Source organism: Centrocercus urophasianus, unplaced genomic scaffold (genome assembly GCF_019232065.1).
Source record: "Centrocercus urophasianus isolate 14NV4802_14NV808 unplaced genomic scaffold, USGS_Curo_1.0 seq_16, whole genome shotgun sequence".
Taxonomy (NCBI): domain Eukaryota; kingdom Metazoa; phylum Chordata; class Aves; order Galliformes; family Phasianidae; genus Centrocercus; species Centrocercus urophasianus.
Genome location: NW_024884711.1, coordinates 10,189,369 through 10,199,611, shown reverse-complemented (window position 1 = coordinate 10,199,611; position 10,243 = coordinate 10,189,369). Strand labels below are relative to the sequence as shown.

The following is a 10,243-nucleotide window of genomic DNA, read 5'->3' as shown; positions in this document are numbered from 1 at the left end:
CCTTGCATGGAGAACACTCCACGTTGAAAGAACTCACCTTGGTCTTGCTGATAAAAGAGCATCTGGTTTTGAAAAAGCTCTGAAAACATCAGAACAGATTCGGATTTTAAAAACTCAAAGGAAGCCTGACTTCATAAAGTAGCAGGAGGAAGAACAAGGACGGCTTTTCCAGTTTAAAATATCGCTGTGTGAATTCAGGCATTCGTAGTTTTAGTGGTCTAAGCCAAAAGGTGGTATGCATTAGAAAAGTGCACCTGTTCAGCACCTTCCCCAAGAGCAATAGGTGATAAAAAGCAGTCAGCCTGGCTTTTGAACTGTTACAGATACCATCCACTTTCTCAGAGTAAGATCTGAGAAAGTAATTATCAAAATAGGTCACTCTTCTTATAGCATTAACTTCAAATGTCTCTATCATGATCCAACGGGATACCACCAAGTATGAAGAGGACTGGGAGACTACTGTCATTTCACCCTGTGTGCTGTACAACCCTGGAAGGCAGTCTGAGACCGTGACAAGAAGGGCCCAGCAGAAACAAAATGCTCGAGACAGGATAACTACTCCTCTGCCACTAAATACTGTCAATCAGCAACAAATCATCTATTTGCTGTGGATGAAAACTAAACAGCGTACAACAACTTTACTTACAAGCCCATGACTGAACTGGTGGTCAGACAGGGACTTCCCCTAACATGCATGCCTTCTGCATCCAAATAACACCACTCACATGTGGAAACCTTCAGTAGGTACGTAGCTACTCATGTGAGCAAAATCAGGCCTTTATTTACTGTTCCCCACAGGGTCAGGTCTGCACACCGACCTCCTTCCCATCCAGCATCAGTTCAGTCATTCAAGCAGGCAAATGGCCCAGCACTCCGTGTCTTTATTTCCTCTCTCTCTGTCTCTTATTTGACTCCAAAATGAAAAGGAGGGAGAAGGTGGCAGGTTAGAGGGAAGCCTGCAGAGGATTCCTCCTCCCCAGATTAGGATTTAATTGTATTCCGAGTGAGTCCCTTCTGGTTGCGCTCAGTCTTTCAGACGAATGTTTCATCAATATGATTAGGATCACATCCCTCAGTCTCGTCTATTCACACAATTGGTTGTGACAGCTCGGAGTATAGTACTCCCTAAAGGAAATATTAGATACCACCCTATCACTTTATTCAAATCATATTTTGCACTCCATGCTTTCAGCCTAATGGCATTCGCCCCCAGATTATTTATTTGCGATACCCAGCAAGCACTAAAGTCCTTCCAATGAGGATTAGATCAACATTTACATTAGAGATATTATTATTATGAAGAGGGCTGCGGCTGCTTTGGAAGGTGGGGAATGAGCTTTGGATACTTCAGCAGAGGGGAAAAGGTACAAAAAGAAAAAAAAAACATGAAGAAAAAAGAGGGGGGGAATGAAGAGGAAACAAACAAATGAGTGAAAAAAAGAGAAAAGAAAGAAAGAACAACAGCATCTACGGTAGCAAACCCCAGCTCCGTGGGATGGATAGCACACGGGAGGTGCTGCCAGGCCCCACTCCATCACCTCAGCACCATTTTCTCCACAGAGTTGGGCTGCCCCAACCGCTCACCACCGGCTTTTCCTGCACCCGGGGCCGGGATGGGGCATTTCCGAGGAATACCACAGAGGGTGAATCCCCTCCGCGGCCTCCAACGCCGCTCTTTTCTCTGAGGAGAGGGAGGCAGCGGCTGAGGGAGCTTCGTAAAGCAGCAAAGGGGAGGCGAAAAGCAGCGAGCGGGCTGTGAAAACCCGGCGCTGGGGATGGGGCAGGGTGGAAGAAATTCAGACTGAAAGTAAAACCTTTGTCACGTACTCGAAAAGAAAACAACAACAACAAAAATCTTGCTCCTTCCTCCCGGAGAGAGCGGCCCTTCTCACGACGAGGGGAAGAGCCGTCGGAAGGGATGGGACTCGGGGTCGTTTTGTTTTCCCCTATGGGTGCGAAATATCGGCGGTGAAACGTGGGGTGAGCCGAGAGAAGCAAAGTTTCGTTGGGAAAGCGAGCCAAGTGCAGGAGCGGGGCTGTTTTAACGAAAAATCCCCAAATTCTTCACCGACGAGAGGTCTCCATCCTGCTCAGCCCTGGGAAGAACCCCTCTGATCTACCGCTGCTCGCCCACGCTGTTAAAAAAAAATACATATAAACACCGAGCTGGAGCATCTCCCCTCGAATGACAGACAAATACTTGAGATAGCCGTTAAATCGCAACAAACGGCCTCAAATCGTTCGCAGCGTGTTTCAGGGGTGGGGAAAACGGAGGAGGGGAGCCCCGGCGCCGCGCTCATCCCCCCCAGCCCCGCTCCCAGTGGCCGGGCGTCCCCGCAGCGCTGCTCGCCCGTATGAGGGGACCTTCCTGGCCCCCCCCGCTCTCCCCCCCGCGATAAGGAGCGCGCAGCCCGGGGTCGAGGCTCTCTGCTGTTTGCCGCAGTAAATGGCGTTACGAAGCGAAGCGCAAAGGTAGTTAACTTTATCTTCCGCTAATATAAACAAATAGGCGTCCGGCTCCTTGATCTTTATTTAAATATTGAGTTGTTTATCGGTGTCATCCTATGAAGATTAATTAGCTGCCTTTATTCACAATTTGGCGTCTGACACCCCGTTTTAGGAATGCATTATAATCACAAGGTGTTAATTGGGGCCAGCCAGGCACTTATGTTTCTATTAAATAGTGTGAGGACTTTTCACAAGTTTTTTTTCTTTTTTTCTTTTTTTCCTTTTCTTGCTTTTTCTTTTTTTTAATCGCGAATTGCAAACTTACACGTACAGCCCTCAGCCAACGCCACACAGAGAAGGAACCGCTCTCCCCGACTGCGGTGCGCTGTGCACGAGAATGAAAGCGGGGGGTGAGGAACGGGTTTACCCCCACTGAAAGGAGAGGGGAAAAAAAGAAAAAAGAATTTAAAAAGAAAAAGCTCTTTCCACCGTTTAAGAAATTCGGCAAGAATCTTCCCGTCTCGAATCGACAATACGCCTCGCTGGAAGTGCACCGAACTCGGCGCTAGAAATCTCTTCGGGAAGACGTCCCTCTCTCCCTCCAGCCCGTTGCAAAAGCCCACCTCGATTGCGCTAAGTCCTCCAGTCCGAGTCTTTGCCCTGTTTTGTTTGCGGCGGGCATCGCTAACAGCTTAATCCCATTACCGCCTGCATTTCCTCGGGAAAGGTGATGCTGCCGCGGGAGCCGACATTCAATCACCTCGCCAGGAGAGGCTTTCTCCCCAGATAAGGGCGCGGGGGAGGTTTTAACGCGTTCCGGGAAGAGGCGGGGGCAGAGCCAGGGCCGTACCCGGCTCCTAGGGACGGGCTGGGCTCGCACTTCACCCCCGTATGGGAAAAGAGGCGCCTCGGGGCTGGCAGCAAGCAAGGAGGGGATCGGAATCTTGCTGGATAAAGAGAAGGACGAGTGAAACGAGAAAAATCCCCAAATGAAAGTAGTAATATTAATACCACTAGCATCGTCCTTATCTGCACTCTGCAAGACAAAACAGCAACTTTACACAAAGTGGTTGGAGTTAAGAGCCATCACAACCCACCAGTCTTTAACCATGCAGCACACACAGATTTGTGCTCCCTCCTCTCCCCCAACCTGGTAGAAGCAAAGAAGCAGATGCCACCCACACTCTCATCCCTGGCAGCACCACGTTTATTAAAAATTACTACTATGTACATATAAAAGCAGAACCAAGTTTCACCAGGAGAATTTTTTGTGCCAGTGCTCTGGGGTTGATCCGTTTAAAATGGCTGAAACTATAGGCAAGAAGAGTGGGCAGGTTACATCACTTCCAGTTTGATACAGGGCAGCTGAAAGTCACTTTACATACACGCAAATAGAAATCTGCTAATGCTCTTTGCAATGCTCCATATGCAAAGTTTGATTAACAAAAAAAAAAAAAAAAAAAAGCATTTTGAACTTCAAAGCACCACTGGAGGTCCTTCTGACTGAACAGCTATAGGTCAACTATATATTATTCCACAATATTCTACAGTGTACCTAGACAAAACACAACTGTACACTTGGATTTTTTTTTTTTTTTTTGCCACCTCAGTAAAGGTTAGGCTTTTGGGATGGAGGCATGCTTTCCCTAAAAGTCGAATTTGGCCATTATAAAAGCATCGCTAGCAGCAAGACCTTCAAGTTCAGCTGCCTGGAGCAGGCCTTATTTTAACCATCTTCTGCTAAAGAAAGCCTTAGCTGAGCAATGCCCAACTTAGTCAACTAACCTGCAAACAACAGTTGAAGAAAACAGTTCTGTTTAAAACAGCATGCGCAGCCCCCACCCCAGTGCCCTTTAGCAGAGGGGCAAGGCAGGGAAGAAAGTGAAATTTGGAATCCAACTGCTATTTCCTCACTCAGTGTACGGATTTGATCAGGCCTCTGAGCCAAGCCAAACTGTACACTTCAGTGTCTCCAATAAATAAACCACCTTGTAGAAAATCTAGGCTCCTGCTTACAGCTTTTCCACATGCTGTTTCTTCTAAGAGAAAAATCATATTGTGATTTGCTTTTCCTACTTAATAACCTGCAACAGTCAAAAAGCTTTGGCACCTTCTTTAGAATTGCACATGACAATTTAAGGTGGAAGGCAAGAGTCTTTTTGGCAATTGTAATGCAAAAAAAAACAAAGGCCACCCTGAAAAAATAGCCAATTGGAACAAAAGGATGCTTTAGGAACTGGTATAGAACGCATAGTAGCCCATGCCTTTTGAAGTGTCTTTGCTATAGTCCTCAGCATTAATGTCCTCACATTTCATGGATGGGGAATTTTCATTGCTCGAAGTGCTGGGGGAGAGCCGCCTTCTCTTACAAGCACCTGTGTAGACCCCAGAATCGTTGGAATCTAGAGACTTGATGGAGGGTGGAGTCTCTATCCAGGATGAGCCAATTTCTTCTTTCACCTTCTCTTTTGAAAGCTGGTCTTCAGAGAAGCCTGGAGGACTCGTCCTGGAGCTCCAAGGTAATCCCGTGGCCATTTTTCTCTGGTAGGAGCCCCTACTCCCCCAGCCTGCCATGGACGGAAACGTTGGATCAGGGTAGTACCCCAAGGCATGGGATGTCTGAAGAGGGAGCGATTTAATGCCATAGGGCAGCAAGGTGCTAGGAGAATACTCCGTCTCATAGGAGTTCATGTCCAGTTTGTTGGCACTGGGCTGCTGCATGGGAGTAACAAACCACCGCTGGGGAGGGCTGGCCACCTCTTCATTCTGCTGCGGGGACAGCAAGCCATTGGTCTGTGGGACGGTTCTCTCGCCATTGTAAAATCTGGTGGGGGGCAGGTTGTTGACAAACTGTTCTTGGAAGAATGGCTGCACACTGTATCGGGCACCAGGGACAATCTGGTGGGATCTAGGAGAATCCGTGGGAGATGGAGTTAATCTGTCATTTTCTGAAGCTGTGTACATGCTACAACATAAAAGAGAAACACTGAGAGTTCTTTACAATTCCAAATATGGTATTAGAAAACAAACAGGAAGAAAGCAGCTGTTCTTAACAGGAGTCACAACCGTGTTTATCTGGACCTTCTATCAGCCTTCAGAGTTAATGCTGCTTTTCCTAGAGCAGTAGAAAATGCTAAACAGCAGTAGAATACTGCTGTTACACATACCCGCTCTCCTCAGCCAAAGCCATCTTAAATGAAAGGCAGCACTTTTAGAAGCCAGATTTGAGTATATGCACCTATGGTCTTTCAAAGGCCTTTTGATGACAGAAATTGCTCACGAGGCAAAAGTCTTCCTTACAATTGGAAGATGGCTATTTTGCCACTCCAACAGCAGATGCTTTGCTGCCAGCCTGCAGGCCAGCAAGGTTCTGGTGGGATATTAAACAGGATCGAGACAGCATATTAAGTAATTAAATGGCCATTTATCTCTCTAGACATATTTAACTTCTAAATGGGTGCATGAACTAGCAAAATGACACTATTTCTACTTCTAAATAACTTAAGTAGCGTCTCCAAGTTTCTCCTTTTTATATATAAAAGCATTTGAGGGCAGAACTGTGCCTCCCCAAACAGCTGCAAGATAAGAGTTACAGGCATACTTACGAGTCATAGTTGTCTCTGAAGCCCTTTGCAAAAGGATTATGATCAATTTTGAGCTGAGTAATCTAAAAATGAAAGCAGAGCACAGTGAGTTGACATGCTGAACTTTCGACACTTCATTATATTCTTGTCATTTTGCACAACCCATTCTTACATCGGTGTTTTGATAGGCTGTAACTGCTATGAACTGCGTTTCAGGGAAAATAAACGTTTGAGTCTTTGAAGAATCATTCAGATCCTCAACACCATCTTCAGTCACTTCCACTATGTGAAGCCGAGGCTGGTATTTGTGTAGAGACTGCAGGACTATCATCTGAAAGAGTAAGAGAGAACGTTAACAAACTGCACCCCACATCAACATTCACAGGCTGCAAGGTTGACCTCATCTTGGGAATGGTGTTTTTTTGTTTGTTTGTTTGTTTTTTTTTTTTTTTTGTTTTGTTTTGTTTTTTACTGCTAGCAAATGAAACAAAGGGCTACAGCCTGTGTAGGTTGCTAATATGCCAGGTCCTGCAAATGCAGGAAATTGAGAGCCATCAGCTACACTGCTACATTTTGAGCAACGTGAAGTTGAAGAAAATAGTGGCCGAAGATAGAAATTTACACATCTACTTCTGACACTGCTTCTCCTTTTAAAAACATCTACAGGACTAAAGGACTAACAACCCACTAAGAAAAGAACAAGTCATAGCAGCAATGCAGCAGCTCTGTTTGCTGCATGCCACTACCGACACGGCTCCCGGGAGCACCGTCACTCACCTGCGCGTTGTTGTTGTTGGCTCCCTTGTTGTTGGTCAGCTTCAGCTTGCCGAAAGAGATCTCCTGCCGCATCCAGTGTGCTCCAGTGTTGGGCGACTCAGGGTGCACGTACACCTTGTTGCCTGGAGGAAAGCAGCGAGGCGGTGAGCAGCCGGGCACAGCACTGGGCTTCGTTACACCGCGACCCCCAGGTGTCCTCGTCCCGTACGAGGGTCTCAAAGCGGCCGTAAGAGAGCAGCTCCTCCCGCATCGGGAGTCTTCTTAGGAAGCAGAGCAGGCGGGAAGCCCACACTTACCCTGCATGTTATTGTCGGCTTTGCCGCACGTCACCCATTTTCCCCCTTGGAAGCGCCAGTGGTTGGGGTCTGCCAGCACCACCTCCACGAAGACGTTGTAGTGGGCGGTGGGGTTGAGGCCGGTGATATTAAAGCTCAGGAACGGAAACATCCGCCTGGGGACAGAAGGAAAACATACGGCATGCGGGACGGTACGGGGAGAAGGCTCGGGCCGCGGGATTTCCCGAGAGGCCCCTTCTCCTTCTCTTCCCCCCTGCGAACTCCCCCACTCGCTTACCGGCCCTGCTTGGTGATGATCATCTCCGTCTGGTGCCGGTGGAACTTGAGCCAGAGCGGCCGGTTGCAGAGGAAGACTTGCGCCCGCAGCCCGGGCCCGGCCGCCGGCACCCCCAGCGCCCCGAGCCCTCCGCAGGAACCCGAGGCCGGCGGGTAGGGGCCGTAGAGGGCTCCGCCGGCCGCCGCCTGCCCGTACTGGTACCCGCCGCCTCCCCCGAACTGCGCCCTGCCTCCGGGCGGGCACACGGCGCCCGCGAAGCCGCCCGAGGACAGCACGGAGCCGTAGGGGTAGCGCGGCCCGCCGGGCGCCTGGTACACGGCGCCGTGCTGCGCGGCGGGCGGGTACGGGAAGAGAGCGCAGGGCCCCCCCAGCTCGGCGACGGGCGGCCCGGGGGACTGCAAGTAGTAGCGCTCGGGGCTCAGGCTGTCCATGGAGTAGCGGGCGGCGGCGGCCGAGGGCAGCTCTTCCTCCCCGCAAGGGGTGGTCTTGCGGCCGTCCGGCTTCGGAGCGGCGAAGGGCGGCTCCCCCCCGTCGGGCTCGCCCAGCATGGCCGGAGCCGCTGCGAACTTCTTGGCCGCCTTGTCCAGGTCGAGATGCGCCGGGGAGCCCGTGCGGGGCGGCCCGCGGGACCCGGCTCCGCCGCCTCCTCCGGCTCCGGTCCCTCCGCCGCGCCCGCCGCCTTCCAGCGGATAAAAGGGGGCTCCCGGCAGGCCCCCCCCCGCCGCCGCCAGCAGCGGCTCTCCCAGCTGCATCCTCGGCGGGCGGCGGCGGCTCTGCACAACCCCCCACGGTACCCGATGCCGGCCCCGACCCGCGGCCGCGCAGCGCTGCGCCGAGGCTCCGCCGAGCCCATTTATACCGGCACGCCGGGCCGCTCGGGCCGCCGGGGAGGGGCTTGTGCCGAGCTGCCTCCTCGCCGCCCTCCACCCCCGCCGGCCCATTGGCTGGGCCGGGTGACACTAATTTAATTAGACAGCTACTAATTGGAACAAGTCACCTGTGACTCTGGTGCGCGTGTCCCCCCGCTCCTCGACCCCCCCGTCCACAGCCGGCGGGTCTGCCCAGCGCCCGTACCGCTCCGGGGGAGGGCTGAGCCGGCGGCGAGCCCGGGTCCCCCCTCTTACCCCGCCCCACCCCCCCCCCCCAAAAAAAAGGAAAAACACATAGGAAAACGAACCACTATTTCTGATCTGGGTAGCAACGGGCGCACGAGGCTTGGGCACAGCAGGAATTGGGGGTCCAGAGAGAAACCGGGATGGAAGCTAACAGCAGAGCCCAGCAGGGAGGGAAGGATGGAGGACGGCCACCTGGCGGGCCGCTGCGACGGGGCGGGCCACCCCCAGGCCCCCCGGGGCCGTGCCGCCGTTGGAACAATTGGGGCTGTGCCCCAGCCCCGCCGAGCGGCTGCCGGCCCCTGTTCGCTCCCCGGGCGGCATCAATCCCGGGGAAGTGGCACGTTAATGGGGCAGTCTCCTTGGAAGCCGGGTACAAGTTCAGTGTTCGGGAACTCGGTGGAGGATTCTAGCAACGCGCTTTCCCCTTCAGCATCCCCGTCCGGGAAGGCAGGGCGGATTCGCTTGGGTGCCAGATCCCGAGCCGTGGAACCAATCTGTTCCGCGCATTACTCGAAGGGGAACATTTTGCTCCGAAGCGCGGGGCAGCGGATATTTAGGAATATTGACGCGCCCTTGCGGTTCGGCACGAACGACTTTGCAGCTCCCAAAGCGCAGCCCCTCGCCCTCTCCCCGCAGCCCGGCGCTTCGCGGGGAGCTCTGCGGAATCCCTGCCCCCTCACCGCGGCAAAACGTAAAGGAGACCCGCGGCGCAGCCGGGATTTCGTTGCCGGGTGGAAAGACGCGCGGGGAAGGGACGGGGCTCCGCGGCTCTCACCGCGTAGAGCTCCGAGGATCCTCACCGGGACCACCGCGATAATAGCCTGTAATTAACCGAGCAGCTGGACCAGGGGCCGAGACGCGGTTGGGCGGTCGGGGGGCTCGCTGCGTGCCCCGGAGCGGAGCGAGGGACCGGGGGAAGCAGCTCCCGCTGTGCCCGCCTCCGGCTGCGGGCAAGCAAATACGCATGTGGGGAGCCGGGGGGGGGCGGCCCGCCCCCCGGGGGCTGGTGGCACCGGCACTGAAGCACCCCCGGCCCTATCCACCTGCTCACTCCTGGATAACAGTATTCCCAATTTTTGAGTCCGAACGAGGGACACTACAAAGAAGTGTCCTACGCTCATCGCTTCTGCATGGAGCAGCGCGGCCGCTGGGCGCTGCTGCCCCTTCCCCGTACAACTCCGGCAGGGGGGCAGCGCCCGCCAGGCAGCCCCGCTCTGAGGCTGAACGGAAAGGTGGAATGGGGAGAGATCCGCCGAAGCTCCGCTGAGGCTCAGCTGCCTCTCCCCTTCCCGAGGCCGCTCCGTCGGGCTGTCCATCTCCGGGGCTGGGGCAGAGGTGAAGGAGGTTTTGCGAGGCTACTGGGTAGTGTTTGAGGGAATTAATTTTACAACACGACTGCCATGATTTGAAGAAGCCTTGCAGGGCAGGTGCCGTTCAGTTCGAGGCTGCTGCATTTTTTTCTTCCAGAATTTCCCTGGCCTCGCATTAGGCAGAGCCGGGCAGACACCTCCCGACGCCGCTCGGATTTCCCTCGAGCAGGGAACCGGGTCGGGGGAGGGATCGGAAACCCGTGGCCGTCCTGCAAAACTGAGAGCTTTATGGACCGGATCGAAATGCGCTCGGCATGAAGTTTTCCTAACGAATTACGGTTTCCTTGCGGTTCTCTGCAGGGAACGATGTATCTCAAGCTCATCTCGGACCAATCTCGCCTCAACTCCCGCCTCGTGTCCCGCAGCTCCTATTCGG

The 10,243-nt window shown here is 53.3% G+C and overlaps 1 protein-coding gene across 1 annotated transcript; it reads right to left on the bottom strand.

The window, feature by feature from the left end:
• Positions 1 to 3,692: 3,692 nt before the first annotated feature.
• Positions 3,693 to 8,134, bottom strand: EOMES (eomesodermin). The gene is made up of 6 exons (XM_042817203.1): positions 7,383 to 8,134; positions 7,106 to 7,260; positions 6,810 to 6,931; positions 6,205 to 6,363; positions 6,054 to 6,115; positions 3,693 to 5,413 (listed from the first exon to the last, which is right to left on the bottom strand). The coding sequence occupies exons 1-6, from the start codon at positions 8,132 to 8,134 to the stop codon at positions 4,678 to 4,680; spliced, it is 1,986 nt and encodes a 661-aa protein (XP_042673137.1). The 3' UTR covers positions 3,693 to 4,677.
• Between the last annotated feature and the right edge of the window lie 2,109 nt (positions 8,135 to 10,243).

Coding starts and splice junctions, on each gene's coding strand:
- EOMES (XM_042817203.1), bottom strand. CDS start 8,134: ATGCAGCTGGGAGAGCCGCTGCTGGCGGCGGCGGGGGGGGGCCTGCCG. Junction 7,261..7,382: donor ATCATCACCAAGCAGGGCCG/GTAAGCGAGTGG, acceptor TTCTGTCCCCAG/GCGGATGTTTCCGTTCCTGA. Junction 5,414..6,053: donor TTCAGAGACAACTATGACTC/GTAAGTATGCCT, acceptor TTTATGTTGTAG/CATGTACACAGCTTCAGAAA.